The sequence below is a fragment of the Trachymyrmex cornetzi genome, unplaced genomic scaffold (assembly GCF_001594075.2).
Source record: "Trachymyrmex cornetzi isolate Tcor2-1 unplaced genomic scaffold, Tcor1.1 scaffold579, whole genome shotgun sequence".
Classification (NCBI taxonomy): Eukaryota; Metazoa; Arthropoda; class Insecta; order Hymenoptera; family Formicidae; genus Trachymyrmex; species Trachymyrmex cornetzi.
Window position 1 is genome coordinate 43,723 of NW_017299892.1, and position 22,443 is coordinate 66,165.

At 35.0% G+C, this 22,443-nt stretch overlaps 2 protein-coding genes across 6 annotated transcripts in view; both read left to right on the top strand.

Moving 5' to 3' along the window:
* Positions 1–7,326, top strand: part of nab (NGFI-A-binding protein homolog) — a 32,152-nt gene extending 24,826 nt beyond the window's left edge. The window contains exons 3-11 of the mRNA XM_018515586.1: positions 980–1,117; positions 1,667–1,986; positions 2,665–2,883; positions 3,089–3,339; positions 3,910–4,018; positions 5,720–5,790; positions 6,251–6,380; positions 6,484–6,540; positions 6,808–7,326. Coding sequence (XP_018371088.1) covers positions 980–1,117; positions 1,667–1,986; positions 2,665–2,883; positions 3,089–3,339; positions 3,910–4,018; positions 5,720–5,790; positions 6,251–6,380; positions 6,484–6,540; positions 6,808–6,915 — 1,403 coding nt within the window. The 3' untranslated portion in view covers positions 6,916–7,326. The remainder of the gene's footprint in view (positions 1–979; positions 1,118–1,666; positions 1,987–2,664; positions 2,884–3,088; positions 3,340–3,909; positions 4,019–5,719; positions 5,791–6,250; positions 6,381–6,483; positions 6,541–6,807) is intronic.
* Positions 75–20,745, top strand: LOC108766343 (uncharacterized). Of its 5 annotated transcripts, none has more exons than XM_018515582.1 (4): positions 10,705–10,776; positions 11,915–12,011; positions 13,594–15,187; positions 15,982–20,745. In XM_018515582.1, the coding sequence occupies exons 3-4, from the start codon at positions 13,594–13,596 to the stop codon at positions 20,682–20,684; spliced, it is 6,297 nt and encodes a 2,098-aa protein (XP_018371084.1). In that variant the 5' UTR covers positions 10,705–10,776; positions 11,915–12,011; the 3' UTR covers positions 20,685–20,745. The 5 variants fall into 5 exon arrangements, with proteins under 5 accessions (XP_018371087.1, XP_018371084.1, XP_018371083.1 ...); XM_018515581.1 differs by lacking the exon at positions 10,705–10,776 and adding an exon at positions 11,444–11,606; XM_018515584.1 differs by lacking the exon at positions 10,705–10,776 and having other exon boundaries at positions 11,775–12,011; positions 15,982–20,321; positions 20,361–20,745.
* The last annotated feature ends 1,698 nt before the right edge of the window (positions 20,746–22,443 follow it).

The window sequence follows — 22,443 nt, forward strand, 5'->3', positions numbered from 1 at the left end:
AGATTTTAAAGTATGCTAATTGCCTATAGGAAAGGTTCTCAAATCTTTATAGTCAATCAACAAACTTGAAAAAATTGTTGTATGATAATATGTACCTAATATTAGTTTCAGACTAGAGATTGAGATTGAGATTGGATTGGAATTTGACAATCAAAACAAATTGATTTATTCAACTTGATATTTGTTTTCTTTCTTTTGATTGGTTAAATTTCAATCCAATCTCAATCTCAGTTTCTAATCTGATTGTCTGATACAGGTACAATATGTACTTTTAGATCCCGAGAAAATATTCCAATCTATAAAGATATCTTTATACGCAGTATTCGCAGATTCTAATCCCTATAAATGCACAGTTCGAAACCTAGATCCCTATAATATTTTGTGGAGATCGTAGAGAAAAAAGATATTAAATTATTATTATAAAATATTATATATTACAAAAAATAATTGATTTTCAGACAATTAAAAGCATTTATTCTCTTATTGATTAACTCTCTGGCTGTAGTATTTATTTTATCAGGTTGCATATTTTTTCTGCTGTACCAATCTAATAGTAGATATTGATTGTTCAGAAATTAAGATAGCTCAATGCATTTTTTGCTATTTTAAAAATTCCCGAGAATATTTTTTGACATATTTTTTTCTCATGAACTTTGTGGATGTTTTGGCTAATTTCGAACCGATTTTTTTTTTAAGAATAATGGAAAATCGTTCTTTATTGCAACTCGTGGAAATTTACTTGAACTGTAGAATACGATTATATATATAATCAATTTTTGTTTTACTGAAATTTAGTTTTCAAGTTTATTTTAAATCGCTTAAAATTAAAAAATTGTAAATGAACTCTGATTTGTCCATAAAGAGAAAAACGACTCGAAATTAGAACTTATTCAGTTTAAAGGGAATTCGCTTAGCGAATGACACCTCGTAGTTCTCGCAAGAGTGACTTGCTAATAAATCGCATGACGTCGCATTACAGGAGGCGATGACGTGCAACAGCTGTGCGACGCGGGCGAAGAGGAGTTCCTGGAGATCATGGCACTGGTGGGCATGGCAAGCAAGCCACTCCACGTCAGGAGGCTTCAGAAAGCTTTGCAGGAGTGGCTCACTAATCCCTGTAAAGTATCATGCTTTAAATACACTTTCTCTCTCTCTCTTTCTCTCTCTCTGTCTGTCTGTCTGTATGATCCTAAGCCTCATCGCTCGGTTATGTAGTTCCCCGAAATTTTACATAAACAATATAAACGGAAAATCGACCGATGAGATTAAACATACATAAGTAAAAATGTTGATCAAAAAGGTTCTTCGTGCCTAATAACATTTCTTGTGAAATTACACGGTTTCCAATTCAAGCGCTAACTGTATGCCAATTATTTATTAGTCTTGAATTAAATTGCGGCAATAATATTAAATTGCTGTCAATTTAATTTGTGATATTACTCCAGCTTCGGTTTAGGACTGTATTTCAAGACTGATAAATAATTGGCGTGCATTTAACTGGAAATTGTATAAATTCAAGAAATATTATTAGGCACGAAGAACCACCTTGACTAACCGAATATGGCGGTTTTTCACTCATGTAAATTTTACATAACATTCACGTGTTTTGCATTGAAACACACAATGAAATCTTGCGTGTGACGCATCGAAATTGTGCATCTCGTAGCATTGTTTCAAACGCCGGTTGTACCGACGAACGCCGCTGCCGCCGCCGCTGCCGTCGTCGCTGCCGCCGCAAGCCCGCGGCCGCAAATGCAGAGCCTGCCAACCGGCTTCGCCGCGACCTCCCAGACCTCCCTGACACCGACGTCCTACGTGTCGACAACGCCCCACATGCCGCTGACACCCTTGCCCTGCCGAAGCGCCAGCCCGGTCGTGCCGGTCACCAGTGTGTCGGCATCGGCGTCCTCCACGACCTTCCGCCAGAGTCCGAGCCCGAACACGTCCTTACCTTACACGACTACTCACAGCCCCAATGTGTTACAGGTAAGATTCACCGTTCGATCGAGGCCGATGAAATCGGAGGGAAATCGTCTCCTTGATTATTGTGCGAGAAACTATCGAGCGACTGTGCTGAAGTTTCCGATTTTTGCTTCTCCAACTTATGTTCGCGTAAAACTATGTTTTACACCGACATAAAACAGACGGATCGTAATAGTTTTCTCTTTTATGCATACACTTTGTGAGCAACTATTACAGTAGATACTGTAACACTCACCAATATATTTTCGTGAATTGGTCAAGATCTTGTTTGAGTTAATAGTTTTCGTTAAGAAAAAATTTGTAGAAGGAACTTTCTTGATCTGTCTGGGTGTATATCCTTCCTTAATTTATGAATAATATTATATCTAAATGTTTAAGAAACTAAATTATGAGTGTTTGAACATTTTTTAGACTCGGTTCCATAAATGTAAAAGTTTACTCTAATCTCGGTTTGACTTACTATTTATTTTTTTTTAATTCTAAGAAAAATTCTAGAAAAAGATAAATAATGAGTTAAACCGAGATTACTTTTACATTTGTAGAACCAGGCCTGTAGAACCTTAGACATTTTTATTGAATTATATATTACGTAAATAATTGTATAAGAGCATCTGGGCTTTCTGACGAGCGTTCGCTTTCGTGCCATTTTTACGCGCTTCATTGCTTTTGTTGCGTATGTAGGTAGGAACGTGCGAGTCTTCGTGCGGCAGCGGAACCACGCCAAGTCCAAGTGGCGGTGGCGGCGGTGGTGCCCCTGCGAGCCCGACGCAGCCACCGCCGCCCCTCCTGCAGTCACAGGTGCAGCGGCTCGCCGAGGCCGCGGAGAGACTCGTCGCTACCATAAGGCCCCTCGATCCCAAACCTCACAACGTGAAGAAAAAACTCTGCAAGAAGCTGGAGGTGATTTGTTAATTTCGACCGGCAGGCGCGCTCGTTTTTAATCGCTAGATGCTACATCCGTGGAAAATTTAACATCTGTTTCAAACACGATCGCTTAACGAGATTGTTACGTTTGGCGATGACCCAGCTTTTAATTTAATTCACAAATTCTAGCGCGAGCACAATGAAATATTAAAAAAAAAAAAAATGCATTTTCATTTTACAGATGGTAATGACAATGTCCGATAGTGATCCGCGCAAAATGGACGAAATCCGAAAGTACGCGGCGATTTACGGCAGATTCGATTGCAAGAGAAAGCCGGAGAAGCCTTTGACATTGCATGAAGTGTCGGTGAACGAGGCCGCGGCGCAAATCTGCAGATTCGTGCCTGCCCTCCTCACTAGGAGAGATGAATTGTTCCCTTTAGCGCGTCGTGTCGTTCGCGATTCCGGTTACCATTACTCCAAAAGCCAATAGTAAGTAAACGTAGGCTTACACCCACTTTTATGGAATCTGCGAATTCGAGAACTTAAAATTCAGAACTATTCTGATCCTAATTTCAGGTGATCCAAAATTTATCTTAGAGATTATTGGTAGATTAAAATATTATTAATGTTAATTGAATTAGCATAATCAATCATATCTTTTTGAATGGGTTTGAATAACTCAATAATCACAATGTTATGCGAGTAGAATAAGTATCGTGGTGAATTTATATCAATTGTGTTCGTATCAAGCTAATATTCTGCTAGCAAAGTCTGCTATTAATTTGGAAGATTGTCAGCAGAAACAGACTTTATCAAGTTTTAATTATTTTTATCTAACCGTTTAAGTGGTATGTATATTATTTCAATAGCTACGAAGTGGCAGATTCTACTCAATTCTGTAATCAATTCACCATCATACACTATTAGCTATTCTGTTACATTCTTATTGGTATCCCGCTAAAAGTTTTCGACAGATTTGGGAAATCTATTTTCAGTTTGACTGATTATATGATTCTATCTATATAAATGTATTTATTTAGTCATTCGATGTTATTACAGCTTATCAATGTCGAGGCCGCGTGAGAACGGGGAGGAGACCGATGGCGAACGCTCGAAACGCCCAAAACTCGAGTTGGAGGGTGAGGGTGAGGGTGAGGACGCGACGCAGGTTAGATCACCCCATCCACAGAAATCCACGTTCCCTGTGCACTGTGACCTGCCGCACTCGCATGGCCGCTAATCATTAACCGTACGCTCGTCGCGTAGAGATCGCCACGCATTAACCACCCGCACTAACTTAGACGCGCGAAACAGAATGGATGCGAAAAAGGTCAAGTATAGTTGCAAAAGCACGTGCATGGCTTGCGCTTCTTCCACTTGATTGACTCAAGATCGGGTGACTTGTTCGTTGATTGCAGTAGAAATCTGTTTGAATCTTTCCTTCGTAATTTGCAACTATGGCGTGTACTGAGACGCTTTGTTGTGTAATCTTATATTATAGAAACTTAGCTATATTTATGTTATCTCTAAAGCCAAAGTCAATGTGTGTATAAACAAATCGATAAATTTGGTTTGTGTCATTAAATGACGATTATATTCAATATATAAATTACTTGTTCGCGCGTTATATGTAAATAATAATTAAAAATTATTATGAGAACAAAGTTTATCGCTTAATCTTGTCAAAGTTAATAGCAATTAATGTACAAATTCGTTTCACAACTAACGCCTCAGCAAACAAGCTGACGTTATTTTAACTTCGTGTTGATGTCTTATATCAGTATTATATCAGTTTTAAAACTTAAAATAATTTCCGATCTTCTAATCACTTCAAGTTTTAACTTTTGATATCTTGGTAAAATTAAAAGAGATTTAAATTAAATTTTTTAATTTTAATCTTTATTTTTAATTGAATCACAAAAAATGTTCTATTTAATTATTGTTATCTATTTATGTTTTCTAAATTTAATTTGTGAAAATTCGCTTCTATTTAGAAGCATGAGCATGCAAATTATTATCTTAAAATCTTTGCTTAACCCTTCGTGATTACATCTCCTAAGAATTTTATATTGGTCACACAGGGGGCAAAATGAGCCCAACATTTCAATCGATTGCCGTATTTGCAATTTTTATTCTTTAAAATCACAAAAATTACTGAACATACTTTAAACATTGTAGAATATGGAGAGAGAAATGCAAAGGCTTTTTAAAGTTTTCAATTTTAACATATTTAAAAAAAATTGCAAATACTGACGTTCAAGGAACAGTGTCCGGCTTCTAGGCGCAAAAAGTATATTTTGAACTTCGGATAAATGAATTTAAGTTTTAAAAAGAGACCTTAGAAATATAAAGCCTCACACCTTTTTGGAATCCTCTGGATCCCCAGTGATCACGAAGTTAACAATGAGTTTACATATTACTTTAGCGAGTTTACAGCTATTTCTTCTTTCATTTCTGAGAGTTACTTAATAATTCTATAAATGCAATTATTTTGAATTTTGACTTTGGCCATGGTTTCTTTTGCTTATATTGCATGAATTTTCACTAAATCTTCAATTTGCATGTTGAATAGATATTTGAAATTAGAACACATGGAATTCCTCATGGAAAAATAACGGGGAAATTCTTTTTGTATGATATGTTAAATTTGATTGCAAAAATCAGTCGTTTCGAAGATTGAGTCATTCGATACGACTTGCTTGGACTCTATGCTCTGCGCCTGGTATCCCAAGTCGTATTTATTTGTTCGCATTTGATCGTGCCTCTCTCACACATGTCCCATTTCCACACCTCCCCTCTGTTATTTTCCTCTTTTCTTTCATGCATCCAATTTGCTACTTCTACTGTCTGTAGCAGTTCACTGTTCCAGGAGGAGTTAGATCTACGCTGTTCTGGAACGGATATTAACAATTCTATCACGAGAAGACACAGGTCGTCGAGGTGATTATCCTTAGTTTTGATGTGCAATATTTTTATCCCAAAGTATTAAAGATTTTAATGGAAATTAACAAGAAAAGAAATATAAACAAGTAATATATGTAGACATTATTCTTTTTAGTTAACAAATTAAAATATATTAAGTTCTATATTATTATACAATAAATTAATATATGTATAAATAATAAATTAAAATGATCGAGAAAATATTCATTTAAATATTTTCTTTAATTTATTTTAATTTGAAAAATATATATCCTAATTGATTCATCTATATCACGTTTTTTACTTGTTTTAGAATTTTAAATTTATTTTTTTATGTACTAAAAATTACTGTTTAGAATGTAACTTACAATATTCTCGAATTTGGAGAGTTGTATCTTTCTTTTCTTATAATCTCAATTTAAATATATTTGCATTGTTCTATTTATAATTACGTAAATAATAGCACATTGATGTTCAGATATTCGCAATGTTTCAGTCCAGTCTGGAGGAAGAAGAATAATAACGGTATATTCAGCGCTAGCGTGGAAGAAATTAGTGACTCGGATAGCCAATTTTCCTTTTCTAACGAGGAATCTTCGTCTATGCACGTACGTGTGTAATATTAAGATCTATATATACCTGTGCGTTTAAATTCTGGCACAGAACTGAAAGCACAGAATTGAACAGCGATATAATATGCATATTTTTCAGGACACTAACGAGGCGGAGGCTGAGAACACCGACAAAGAAAGCGACTTCAATCTAAAGGTGAGCGACGAACAGATCCAAGGTCTTCGTTGTATCTTCATCTTTCATCTTTCGTCATCCTTACTTGAACGTCAGAAGAATCGTTTGCAAAAACTGCTAAATACGACGCACAAGTTTTTTTTTTAATCTGTTACGCTGTCCTTTCCTTTTTTGCAGTTCCTGAATAATGCATGCTTCTTTAGAATAGCAGAAAAAAAAACGGCGATAGACGTCGCCACGGAATTTTATTGTACGGCTGTTAATGGCTCACACATAAATTATGTGTAGGTGATAGCCTCGCGCGGAGACAACATAATCGCCGTGGCGAATCCTGCGCTAATGGAATGCAGCCATCCCATAAAAGAGGAGCCCGCGGATGAGAAACCCACACTGTGATATTATTACTTAGCGTTTACTGCCGCTACCGACGTCACGGCGATGTGAATGACGGCATTCTGCCGATCATCGCCGTTATCACCGATCATCGTTTACGTGAATATCGTCCATATGTGTTGTTGAGCACGATAGCATTCATGACTAGCGATTGTTGGAATAATAGAACACTCGCTTGGATTTTACACCGATCGACCGGAGTGACCTGTCTCTTTGTCTGAGAACATTTATGCTGCCCCGTTATTTAGTTCTATCAAAATACAAAGACACGAGAGATACTGTATAACAATGAACGTTTCTAGAAGGCGATAGATGAATAAAAAGTAAATCGTTTAAATCAAAAGACCGTTGACTGATGTACGTAGCATTATAAAATGTACATTATAAGCAAATGTAAATATAGATAAATATATAAGGGTCCTTTTTTTTACGCGCTGTTGCGAGTAGCTTTATTTAAAAGATTCGAAGTCACCTTTCTCGCAGAATGATCAATTAATTTATTTTATCCTCTGTACATCTCTTTTTATTAGAATATCAACATTTACGTTAATTATTTTGTTAAATAATTACTCTGTCATTTTCATAAAAGTTTATAAAGAAGATGAACGATTTTTTTTATATTAATATATTCATTAAAAATTACTTTCTCTATGTAATATTAATTATTACATATATGAATGTGTTTCATGGATTAATTTTTTACTTATTTTGCATTAAAAGTTCTAAAAAAAATTTTTTTCTAATAATTCGCCGTATTCAAGACTAAAAATTTTTTTTAATTTGACCTATTAAATACAAAACATTTTTTTTAATTCAACATATTCAATACCATGTCATCGAATGACACATGACTACACAACTCGAATCGAAATCTTTTAAATTGATCTTGACTAGTTTTAAACAACTGAGATTCTTTAAATTTAATTTCTTTTATTTTATTATCATTACTTTTCATTTATATCATTAGAACAAAGGTAAAAAATACACATAATGACTCAAATTTCATCAATATTTTTTTGAGAGAAAGTCTTATCCTTCAACCTTTCCTTGAGTGTATTTATGTCACAGTCAAAGTGTAAACTTAAGTATACATTTATTACTCAATGTATATACATTTATGTAAGATTTATTATAGTAAATGTGTACATTAACTACAGTAAGTGCATACATTTATTCAGTCAACACTTTGGCCTTGATATAAATAAAATACATACAACGTCAGCTTCATCAAGCCATATCTAAAGGTTATCAATTAATTAATATTCAATACTATTTCTTTAATGATATAGTAAAAAAGAAATATTCGTATTCTGTTGCTCAGTAAATTTTTCACCAATCGGAAATTGTTAAATATTGGAGGCAGTATAATCGCCGGTAAGTGTCAATCAGAAAACATCTATGCGTTGTATAACAGTTTAAACATCGCTCAGACAGTTTTTGATTGATTTTTCATATATGTTTCGGGCTAATTACGAAGAAATTTATATTTATATTTAACGTAGTATAAAATAATATACATAAACAATTGGAATAATTTTTTTATGTTAACGAATAGCATAGATGCTAAACTGATTTTTGAAAATATTTTTGAAAAGCACACAAAAAACAAAATTCTTAAGCCTTGTATTCACGATGCTAGAAATCGATCCCAGATCTCGAACGAATTGACCAATCGCACTTCAACAATTCGATCAATCGATTTGTGATTGGTAAACTTTCTTTCCATTCGAGATCTCGTATCGATTTCTGACATTGGACATGAGAGGGTTTGCACACACTTTTCACAACAATAATCCACACAAATTTGCATTGCCGCATAAACGTACGCATAAAAAAATCATCCAATTACATTTTATGTGCGTCTTTATAAGCGAAATGCAATTGGATAATTTTCTTTATGCATATGATTATGCAAGTTTGTGTGGAATGGCCCTAAGAGTTGGCAAATCAGAGCTACAAGTTTTTGGTTCTTAATTGTGATTGGCTAATTCTTACGGTATGTCTTAAAGTTACTGAAAATGTGTGCAGCAGCCCTAAGGATTCTGTTATCGCAGAAAAATCTCGATCATGCGATCATGTGCAATAACTGCATTTCACAATAATTTGTGGGTCGGTTATTCCTGCATTAAACTGGACTAGAAATCTCTCTTTTTCGCCAAATATTAAACATATACTTATCTCACTTTAAGTTCCAAAAATGTACACTAATTTAGCCACAAAAAAAGACCCTATATAACATGCAGTATATAGTATAAATAATTAACAGTTTAATACAAAATTTACATAATAGTTAGCTAATTATTTTAAAATAATAATTGATTTTTTTTTTAGGTAACGTCAGTGGTGCGATATTTAATATATTATATATATTAACATAAATATTAATAAATATAAAAGATACATTCTTAATAAAAATTTTCTTCAGAATTTTTCAGAATTTCTGACTTTGTACAAACTGGAACACTTTTCAGAAGTGTCAAGAAAGTTTTTACACTTTTTGCCATAACTCATTTATTTAAAATATTTTAATATTTTAAAGATTTTTCATTTTCTAATTTCTATAAAATAAGATTCTATAAAATTTGCAAAAATAAAAAAAAATTGGTTTTCTTCAAAGAGCACTCTCTAAAAGAGCTGTACTCTCTAGAGCGATTGGACTCTTATAAAAAAAAATACGTATATCCTTTATTTTTATATAGAAAACATATTCAAGAGAACACTTACATGGATTTCCTTGTTCAGTTTAGTTCACTCTACCTGTACTCGAACGCTTTTCATCAAAACTTATCGAACATCTTGTATATTTAGAAACGCAATGTAGAGCACTTCTTAAATCCTATTGAATAAACATATACATATGTATAAGGTTTGCATAGGAGACGTTGTCAGACATAAGCTGCTTTCCATTTACACCGATTCTCAGATAATTCTCACTTGTGACATCATAACTCAGTTGAAAGCGCGTTCCTTTTGCATTCTGACAAGTGAGATTCAACTGAGTTTTCACCCATAATCTGCACAAGATCGAAACCGTTAATGAATCTCGTAAACTCACTTCAAAGTGAGGTTATGAACCTGTATTGACATGTGATAACTTTTTACCAAAGTAAGCAAGTAGTGACGTCATTAATCTGAGTATAAAATACTCAGTTCACTTCAGACTCAGTTTCACTTGTGTGTAAATGGAAAGCAACTACTATTAACATCATTCTACCTTCATTGTGAGTTTTGAAGAACCAATCGTTCGTTCCGGATGCGTCTCGCATCGAGTGCTTGTATATTTTGAAAAGTATTGCCGGCTTATTGTTAGACCATGCCTTGATAAACTTAAAACATACAACTGTCCCGCGGTTTTGGACGAATTCCATCCGTTCGTCCTGACCAAAGACAGAGAATGAACTGCGCGATCCGTGTGTGAAAATGGTCGACAGGGATGAGAGAGAGAGAGAGGGACCATACATACGGCCATTTTATATCTCTTTCCATTCAATGGTACAATGGGAGAGAGAATGAGAGAGAGATTGGCCGTCTCCCACGGTCCCTCTCTCTCATTATCGTCGACCACATTTGATACACTACTTAGATACGAATCGCGCAGTCCATATTCTCTATAGGTCTGTTTTCTGTGAACTAGTGTACACTTTCGGAACTTAAAGTGAGATAGATATACGTTTGATATTTGTTTAGCGAGAAAGAGAGTTCTAGAACAGTCTAGTGCAGGAACAGAAAACAGACCACATGTCTTTGGTTCTGACGCACGTTCATGCCGCGTGACGACGCGTGACGTAGACAGCTGACAGCGTAGACCGGCAGATGCAGACCGGCAGGCGCCCGGTGTCGAGGCGGACTTTACCATTTTCGTGGGTATTGTATCATCTATTTTTGTGTGTACTTTGGATGTGATCTGATCGTATCGGCATCGTTTACAATTTCGGGAGGCGGATCATTAATGCGTGCTTTCCATTTGATGATACAAGTCGACACGAGTGTTCTATCTTCGTCACTCTCTGAATGTCAACAAGGATAAAACGACACTTGGGTAGACTTGTGCCGACTTGTGTCATCAAGTGGAAAGTACCCAATATAAAAAGACCTTTATCGTCTATTAGGCGTAAAAGAATACAATTAGTGCTAATAGTGCCTTTCGAAATGTACCTTGTGCGAAGCGTCCGCACTAACTGCAATGCACTGCATCTTTAGGCCTGTTCTTTTTGGCTGAACTTTTGCACCAGTTTATCTTTTCTCCTCTTCTTTCCTCCTGGACAGAAAAGGAAGAAAGATGAACTCGTACAAGAGTTTAGTCAAAAAGAACAGGCCTTTTGAAAATCGAATCGATATCGATTCCGTTATCATTTCTGACTAGGATATAGATATATATATATATTTTTTTTTTATATATTATATACAATAGATCGTAAGAAGTGTTTCAAATATTCTCGAAAAGTATCGAAGTTGATCACGTGATTAATGAGTCAGTTTAGTAAGTTCAGTTCGTATACTTTCGCACTGACCAGTACTGGCCGCACAAAAAAAGGGATCTATTAATCTTTTATCTTTCATTTCTGCCGATGAAAGTGGTACAACTGTAAAAATCACGGCTTTTCAACGACATACATTATAAGAATTCGTTTCACGATTAGTTATTGGCATAAAGTGACTAATGTGCGGAAGGCACATCGAAAACGAGGAACGAGGTAGATAATTCAAATTAAAATCGCAATTGAGCGACGATGTACGACTGTATCGACGCGATTGAAATTCGAGGCCAATGTATCCACACTTTTTGATAATGCGTCTTATCTCTTCCTGTCGAGTCGTTATTCTAACCCAACCTTAGCTCTTTACCCGCGCTAAACATAGTTGGTAACTCATCCAAAAGTCGTGCTACGCTTGACATCTATTCCGATATGGACTTAAGAGACCGGGAGTACAATTTGTCGCAAATGATAAAGAAATTTCGGAAATCCTAGAGCTTATCGCGTTGTATATGTTTATGTCGTAGACGGAACGTGAAACAGGAGAACACGCCACGGTTGGGTGCAGTTATCTGAACTAACCTCAACTAATTACGACGTACATACGTCAAGCAGTTTGAACAAGTGAGTGAAGATAGCAGTTGTTTTTCTTAACTTTATTATTTCACTTTCGATCTGCGCAGTGTGCTTTTCTACTACATTCTACTGCCTTTTGAGAATAAAAATTCAGAGAGCTATTCGAGTCTGGTGTGAATCAATGTCAATATACGAGATAATACAGTAGTGCATGATTCGTCGTCGGCAAATGGATTCCTTAGCGAGTTAGTTTCAAATTAATTTTCGTCAATTGACAGTGATTAAATTATAAAACTAAAATGTATAACAATATGATGTTTGGTCCTTGGAAATAACGAACAGGAGCCAATATACACTTTCAGTACTGGAAGTATAAGTCTGCTTTTTATTCCTGCATTAAAACTTTCTCTTTTGTCATATACCAAATATTTTACTTTGTGTTCCATAACTATTACATTAGTTTAGCTATAGAAAGTAGACCTTATATTGCAACATAGTCTGGATTTTTTCACTTTTTAAACACAGCGTTTTGAATGCATCTCTTTCAGTTTAATATACAATTTGCCAACATCTTTTATATGTTAAATAAAGTTGTAATAAAAAGTTTATATTAATTGCTTCCCATTTACACTGATTCTCAGATAATTCTCACTTATGACATCATAACTCAGTTGAATGGACATTCCTTTTGCATCTGAGAAGTGAGATTCAACTGAGTTTTTATCTACAATCTGTACAAGCTTGAGACAAAATCATTCTTACTGACTCTTTATAAATCAGGTTATGTTACTTCTGTTGTTATATGATAACTTTTCACCATAAAAAGCAAGTAGTGACCTCATTAATCTGAGTATAAAATACTTAGATCATTTCTGACTCAGTTTGACTTGTGTGTAAATGGGAAGCAACTATTATAGAAGAGAGAACAGTATTGAATAATTCCTTTTACATAAAAATGTAAGATTCTTATTAAAAATATAGTGTTATTCGTTTTTATGCAAATAGTTTAGTTGTACTTTCCAGTCTAAGACCCATTTTCACAATATATAGTTACCTAAAGATTAAAAATTACCAACAGATTCATCAATGAAATTCATTTATGAATTTCTTGGTTATCTTTAATCATATATTGTGAAATCAGGCCTAATTAATAAATATATTGTTAAATATTTCATTAAAAGGCTGCAAATTAATCCAGGTTGTCAACTTATACCAAATTACTGATAAAATGTAATTGAAATAAATATTTGTAATAAGTATAATAATTAGAATAGATTAATCAATGTAAGTTTATATTAAATTCTGTGTAAAAATAATTCTATATAAATACAAAAAAGGTTTCGAGTAAATACTATTAAATTACATAAGATTCATTGGAGAATAGTGTATAAAGTTATATAAAAAATAGACTATTCAATTGAAACTCCATTTGAGTATATAGAAAATCTTTCTTTGCCTCTTTTAATGTATTCTAGAAAACAATATTTTGTCTATGTGTATAAAAAATAAAATCTATTTTTGGTAAAAATTGCTATATTCAATAATTTTAAATAAAATTTAATAACACACTTCATGCAAGTTATTCTGTATATTTTAATGAGCTTCATAATCTACATTAAATAAATTGCAGATGAATATCTCCGATGAAGAACCGTGTGATGTAAGACCAAGTTGTAGTACTTCTACGAGTTCGAAAGTGATGAGAACAAGAGATTTAACGCAGGATCCAGTACAAGAGAAAGATTTCAATAGTACCTTAACTAAAGATATTGCAGTAAAACTTACACGTTTACAAAGTGCAAAAAAAAGAAGAGCAAAAAAAGCAGCCAAATCTAAGAGAAGAAATAGATGGAGGCATGGTTTGTTAAATGGGAGGTTTTCTAAAAAAAAGAAAAAAAAAGTTCCTTCTGAGTCTTCGAGTTCTCAGCAAGCATTTCAAAATACGAAACCTGTTACAGAAGCTATATCGTCAGAAGACAGAGGAAATGAACAAATAAATACACACTTGCATAACCAATCGTATCAAGAAGAATTGTATGAAAATGCTCAGCAGAATGAGCAAAGAGTAAGTAACGTTGCACAAAACAAGACTGAAAATTTAAATTTATCAACGTGTGAGACGGAGAAAGAAGATTTATGTGTCAATGCAACTTATGCATGTGCACGTACTTTACCATATAAATTTTATCAAAAAAACATCATACCTTGTAGTGCAAGCGCAATGGACTATTGTGCTTCTTCATCATCAAGTAGCACAGAATCGAGTTTGCATAGTAACCAATCCAATCTTACTGGCTATTTATCTCATAAAGACACAAGGGTAATGAACACACTGATTCGTTTAAGATTGAAGCTTATGGCTAAAAAAATAAAGAGGCTAAATGAATGGAAATTTAAAAGAAAAAGTGCATATAACGATGAATATTCGTCTAACAGCGAAACAGAAAAGCAGCATGTACCAAGCAAAAAACGTCGAAGAATAGTATTCATGGAAGAATCTGATAGTGAAAATGAAACTGTAAATGATACGACAGCAATTGAGGACAATAATCGGAGTGAATTTCATTTATCTCTTGAAAAGATTGATACAAAGAAAACATGTATACAGTTTGGCTCTCAAACAAAGGTTATTTTAACAAAATTAGAAAAAATGGAAGATGAAGATGTTATTAAGTGGCGAAAAAGCAAAACAAAGCCTTCAGATATTGCATCTGAATCAGTAGAAGAACAGTTGAAGCGGCGAAAGTTGTCACAAAATTTAGTAGCTTCAAACTCTCAAGACAAATTAATTTTGCCAACAGCAAATCGGTTTTTGGAAACACAAAATATTCCTAAGGATTCTCCGTCGACCAATAATTACACTGATAAACGAAGATATGCAGCAAAGTCAAAGTTGAATAAGCTACGGAAGAAATACAAGCTGTTCAAGAAGCCTAGAGTTCTGCTAATAAAACTGGATGCTTTACAGTGTTCTTTTAAAGATGGTAGATATTCAGCGACCGAGGTCGAACGTTTAACAAAGAAATACCTAAACTTTGTGATAAATTCCATTTCCAAAAGTAAACCTCATGAATTAACGACGTATAAACACATGCGCTTACAAAGCATAATAGGCGCAAATACCATTTGCATGGAAGATCATAGTATAAGCTCTAGTTTATCCAGGGAACAAAGTGTGAATGAAAGCCTTAAACCATGCTTCGTCGAAGAAAATTCAATAAAAGGTAAAGGAAAATTTAATAAGGTTAATTAAAATAATCTTAACAATATTTTTATTTTAGATCGTATATATGTGAGAAACACAATCAATACTAGAAATTTAAACGCCTATTACGGTCGAAGCTGAATCTTCGTTGCTTTAAATAATTCAATCTTGAATTACTAATATATACTATATATATATTTGCATATATACCATATTGTAGTCTTTTTCCAACTGCGCGCCGAATTGTTTTTCCGGACTAAATAAACGCAATTAAAACTACTCTAGTAATTGCGAATTAAATTGATAAGCAATTTAATAATTTGATGCTACCATCAAACATCATATATTATAAAGATGATAATATGTTAAAACTGTTAATAAATTTATTGCGAAAAATATTACCTCGGCCGGGACTTGAATCTGGATCTCTTGTATTCTGTACGAGCGTCCTAAGCCATTAGATCACGAGGCGCTGTGGCGACCGTAATAGGCATTTAAATTTCTAGTATTGATTGTGTTTTTCACATATACGGTCTAAAAATAAAAATATTGCTTATATTATAATTGTATTATTTATTAATTTGCATTTCCTATGATTACATTAAGTGATTACTCCTTCAATATATTGGATTTAAAATGTAATCTCAAATTGAAGCTGAAATATTGTCTCAATTTGCATATTAGTCTTAAAGATTAAAATCCCCGCTTTAACTAAAAATATAATTAATTCTTCTAATTGATTTATTCTCGTTGATCTAAAACTTCGAATAATAATTATTATTTAATATGATTTTATTTTAATTTTTATTGCAGACGTTCAAATCACAGAAAATAGCGGAAATGCTCCATTCCAGATTCATCGAAAGCCCATTCAAAATCGTTGTAAAACTTTATCGTCAAAAGCATCCGAAAAAAAGAATAATACTTCGCCACGGAAGCGTTTAGAAATATGGCGAAACGCATTTCGTTCGTTGATAAGGCCGGAAAAATCACAAATCGCTTCTACATCGAAATCGACAACAGAAACATTTTCCATTCCGCAAAGTTCGCTGAAAAAATCGGTGAATGCAGCATGCGAAAGTGTTGTCACTTTAGCTTCCACATCTACATCTTCCATGAAACATACAACACCGGTCGGATTTCCTTCAAAACTCACTTCGCCGAACGAACAGACAAAAGACTCAACAAAACCGACAGAGTGTAATGATACATCTAAATCCAAGTCATCTATCAGCAGTAAAAATCTTCCAAGTGACGCGAATGTTGATAAAATCATCTCTAAAAATGACTTAACTCAATCTAAGAACGACACTATTTCTAAAAGCCCGTGTAAAAACGCAAAAGTGACAGATAATGTTATTATATTGGACTCTTTCTTAAATTCGAACAAGAAGATATCAGAAATGTCACCGAAATTGCATAAGGAAGTAACCAATCTTGAATTGTCAACTAATGATAAGTCTGAAAAGTCGAAGACCTCGAAAAACTGCAGCGTTGAACAATTATTTCAAACAATACAACATAAAAAAGAGGAATCACATAAGTGCATTGCGTGTGGCTCGTCATTCAAGAACTACAATTTGTGGATGAAACATTTGGCTAACAATTTTAATGCAACACATATGAATGTGAATTCTAAATTTTCTTATGCATCAAAATGTATAAAAGCCTCGCTTTTAAAAATTATGAACAAGGAGAAAAAATTGGAAAACTCGAAACCATCAACATCGAAATATTTGTCAGTTAATGAAGAAAGTGACTCGCATCAATTAGATAAATCCGTTGTTAATTCCGATGTGGAAAGTTCATCCTCTTCTTCCTCCTTGTCATCATTGAAAGCCATCAAAATACACCGTGAACAATCCAAAATGTCAAAAAATAAAATGAAAAATAAGTCAGCTATGAAGTCAAAATCTGGTCGAAATTCATCAAGTGGAGCGAAAATTCCAGACTCCAATAATATCGAATGTAGTAATTCAACGAACATTAGAGTAAAACAAAAAATAACATGTAAGATTTGTTCAAAGTCCTTTGATACCAATCAACAACTTTTTGAGGATATGGCAAAGCATATGCATAACGATTTCCAGAATATGCAAACAGCGATCGAAAATTATATTATTTCTACACAAGAGTCTAACAAGACTAACGATCAAATCTCCAATGATATGGCGAAAAATTCGATAGAAGCAGCCGTGAAAGAGGTCGAAGTAGCTAGAAATTATATCAATGAGTCAGAGAAGAGTCAACCGGAAAATATAAACGAATCGAATGCAGAGAATCTTGTGAGTTCAGAAGTATCACAACAAGATGCAACCAAAGAAAAAAACAAAATTTCGAACTTATCAGTGGCAGAATATACTATAGAACAACATGTAAAAGAACAGTCGACACCTGCAACGAATAACGTCGAACAGGAAGTTGGCAAAACACAGTGTGCGGAGAAAGAAAGCATATGTGATGCTGGACCATCTTCAGAACTTCAATCGGAGGAATCCCTCACTATTTGTGAGTGCCATAAACCCAAAAATGAAACAATTGAGGCGATGGGATCGAACATTTACATTGAAATAGTTTTGTTGTGTACTACTTGCCAGACAATATTTCGAGGTTTGGAATGCTTCGAAGTGCATTGTACGAGTTCTGTGGATGGTATGCTCTGTAACAAAAATCGACTACAAGGTAGAAAGTCCAAATTACTCTGTGTTAGCTGTCAACAAATATTGAACTCTCTCCAAGATTTGTTGCAACATCTAACGATGCATTCTCGGCTTAATCGCAGAGGCACAGTGACATTTTCTTGTAGCACATGCAAAGTTATCTTCTACAGTTTCGGACCGCTCTTCGAGAGCCATTTCCATAATCATGAGAAAAACTCGTTATTCCTGGCTAGCCGTCTCTCGTTTCCAAGGCCTTCATACATCAGCTCAAAACTTATCAAGTTACCGGCGACAGACATACCGATAGAGCAGTTTTATATGCAAATAGCCGATTATGTGTGCCACCATTGTAGAATGCCTTTTATCTATGAACAAGATCTGAAATCACACAAGGTGATTTGCGAAAGCCACAACGTCGAGTCTCGCATCGGATCTTTGGATGGCAAGAGCACGACCTCGACCACCCCCAGCAAAATACCAATTTTGCTAATATGCGGATTCTGTAATAAGACGTTTTACAGCAGGATGTCTTTTGAGCTGCATTCGTTGGAACATACGCAGAAGCGGGAGGTACACTTGCATTATACTTGCGTAGCTGTTACCGCCGTGACGAAAGTATATATCTGCAAGGTATGCACAACCATGTGGCAGTGTTTGCAAACCTTCAGAGAACATTGGCGGACTCACAGTGAGCTGCGGGCGGAATATATATGCTCTCTCTGTCGTAATTGTTTCCATAGTGTTGAATTGTTCCAGAAGCACGCGCTCATGCACAAAAACAACGGGAAGAAACAGATGCCGATCACATGCGAGGTAATCTATCGCGACATCAGTGATGGGAACTCCAACATAAATTCGCAAAGAGACACTACCATAAACGAATTACCTTATATGAATTTGAGTTATTTTGACAATAAGAAAAATTTCGTTGATAAGACTGTGAATGATAAATCATGCGAATCACAAAAATCGACTCGCTTACTGCTGAAAAATCTCATGAGTGAGAACCGATCTACGCAGTCATCAGTATGTTCCAATAAAGAAGCACAAGCAATCAGAAATGTCCCGCAGGTTCCGGTACAAATTCCCTCGTCCAATTCCCTCGTTGCAGTCACGCAATCAGAACCAAATAGCAATGGTAATTCGGAAAATCTTGATGATGACACGGATGAGGACCTAACGATAGTGTTGTCGGAAAGTGAAGAAAGTTCAGTATCGAGTGTAATAAAAAAAAATGTTGATAGTATGTCTTCCACTACGCCAGGAAACACGAAATCGACGACGTCTGATTCTGCCATTACTGGGCAAATGCGATGTTCCAACAATATGACTCCGATCGCAGCACCTTCGAAGACTTCGAGCTACGTAAGAGAAAGTTTAAATTCCCGAATTAGTGTCATAACTCCGATAGAATCCGAGAACACGCAGCTGAAGACAAATTTGAGCGTTTCGAAGGATAACAATACTCTCGAAAATAGTGTAGATCGCTCGGTGTCGTCAGTGGCGAATTCTTCGAGCGAAGACCTCAAAGAATTGTTACCGAAAAACGCCATGAGTTCTGTGCCTAAGGCTTTCTTACGCGTGAAGTCCTTGGCAGAGCTAACAAATAATCCACCGGAGAAATTGTTATGTCAAACGTGTGGCATGTCATTTGAGTCTCGGCAGAAATTCAAGACACATATGTTAACACACATTCAACCTCCCCAAAACAAGAAAGATGACCAAATAACTTCGTCCGGTAATGTACAAGTCTGGTCAGCTAAATCGACGTTCAACTCTCAAGTAACCATGCCCACAACATCAACTCAGGATCATTCCCTTTCTTCCGCAATGACTCCATCCGTCACCGCGCATCCGAATACATCTACAGTATCCTCGATCAATTCTCGACAATATCAAGTGGTCGGCGTGAAGCCATTGCGTTCAGACAAATATAACGCGAACGTAGAAACATCAAAATTGAAAGAAGCGGTATGTCAAGAAAAGTCAACGTGTGTTTTGTTAAACGATGTTGATACTACTTCGCAGCAAATCTCGCAGAAGACAGCCTATCATCAAAACTTGCCTCTTGTCAACTATTCATTAAACAAATCAATCCAATCTGCCCAACAGCAGCAGAGTACTGGCACCGTAGCTGTTAGACCATTCTTACAAACTTATCAAACGTCCAAACTACCGCCACCACCATATTTGCAACAACAGCATTTGCAGCAACTACAACATCCACAACTGGTGCATCAACAGAAACAACATCAAATCCAACAACAACAGTTACAGCAGCCACAACTACAACAGACGCAGCAACAACAGCAGCAGCAGCAGCAACCGCAACAACTGGTGCATCAGCAGAAACAACAGCAGTTACAGCAGCCACAGCTGCAACAGACGCAGCACCAGCAACAACAGCAGCAACAGGTACAGCAACTGCATCAACAATCGCAACATCTGCAACAACAGTTACAACAACATTTACAATTACAGTTACAATTACAACAGCGGCAACGGTTGCAGCAGCAGCAGCAACGGTTGCAGCAGCAGCAACAGTTGCAGCACCAGCAACATCAACCATTACAGCAGCAACAACAATTGAATGTTGGCAATAATGTTATGCATTACATAATATCTAAGACAGACATGTCTTACCAATTGCGCCCCAACCTAATGCCAACGAGCACGGATAACGTTATGCTCGTAACTGTAAACACAATGCAGCAGATCTCGCAAAATCCGGATCGTTACATTTGCATATATTGTCCAGGCTTTGAGTGTGGTTCGGTGCAAGAATTCGCGTTGCATGAGCATTCGCCGAAGCACGAAGCTCGTAGCCATTACAACAACGTTACTTATTTATCTTGAACGTTAACTATAGATAATTATATTTCTTGAAAGTTAGTAGACGATTGATGATATTAAGAAACACAGTAGTCACTCTTTGATGAAAATACAGATTTTATGGTATTTTAATTAACATTAAAATCACATGATACTGATGTGACCAAGTTCAATTTACTGATTTGTAAATAAATGCATTTTCATCTGAACAGAGAGACATTTTTGTTATTTATCTGAATTGGAACAGAAACTTAACAAGTACTCTTATATGATCTGATCAATTTTTTCGGTAAGTTCTTAAATAACAGATGTTATTTAATTCTTTTATTTAAAGCTCCTAACTAGTTGCGGCGGCCATGTTGGAATCGTGACGTCAGAAGCGAGGAATGACACGTTAATTTATGTTGCATGTCATTTTTAAATAAAGACAATTTGGATGAAACAAAATGACGAGATCGCTTTAAAACACTTGTAAAAATCGATGAAAACTGTCCTTTCCTCTCTTGACAGTCAGTAAATGGTCGTAAAAGGCACGTAAAGTGAGTCTATATTAGGGCAGAAACACACGCTCCGACAGCTGTTGAAACGAGTAAAATATACGCTTTTATATATAAAATTGTTAAATAATTTAAATAGAAATCTTATCGATTACATTTAAATTGAACCTGAATATATAAGATGTTATCATTGGTAATATTCAAAGCTATAATGAAAGATAATGAACGAGATGTCCACACGTAGTGTATAATTCAAGGATATTTATTTATGATTCAGAAACCAACATCGAGAACATAATAGTAACATCAATTTAACATTGTGCTTTAAAATAGCAGATATTCAGTTTATCTAGACAAACTTGATTATTAAGATACTTGAAACTTATCTTTTAGTAGCCTTAATTTCTACCACGAATACTCGCTCATCTTAGTCTTAGTTGCCTTTGCTCTTATTTTCCTTATATGCTGTAGTTTGTGATCACACAATGATAGTATTCATAATGTTTGTAAGACCTTATAAGATCAATTACTTAATCAACATAACTACGAGACCGCATCGCTCTTATTCACATGACAGATATTAAGAGAGAGAACTGAACAATAACGATGCTCAAATCAACAACTCCGTTGTCAAATTTAGCTGTCACTAAATTTATTTAATTGAACAATTTGAATTGGTTCGATAGAGGAGGAATTATCTCGATAGCCCTCCTTCATAAACTCGAGTAGCAAGAACAGTTAAGTAGAAATAGAATTTTACTGTAAAAAAATTATAAATCAGCATTTTTTTTTCACGAGAGTCTCGAAAAGCCGTCAGAAAAGAAATGCGTATTTTTGACACTCGAGACTTGTTAAGAAAATATGCGAAAAGAATCGAATAGTTGCAAAAAGCACGTTTTTCATTTATAAAACAAAAGATATTGATTGTATGTAAAAAAATTCGGTATAAAATATGTAGGTATTCGAAATACCTACAAAATGAAACGTGGAACATTAAAATCGATCTATTAATTCAGTAGAAAAAAAATAAAAAACACCGAAAAAGGCCGTTTTTCCATTCGCTCTGTTCATTGAGATTTAAACGCAAACCATTGAAATTCTCGTAAAATGTAGCCCTCGTAATGACGAACAAATCTAGCCCTGAACAAGCCTGAAATGTTCATTAGTTTTTACAAAAAACCATTTGTTCACTAAAAATCTATCTGCGAAAAACTTAATTTCTTCATCTTTGAGCAGTTGCACAACAATTTATAGGGGTGATTTTTCTTTTTCAAGAGTTGCACTAT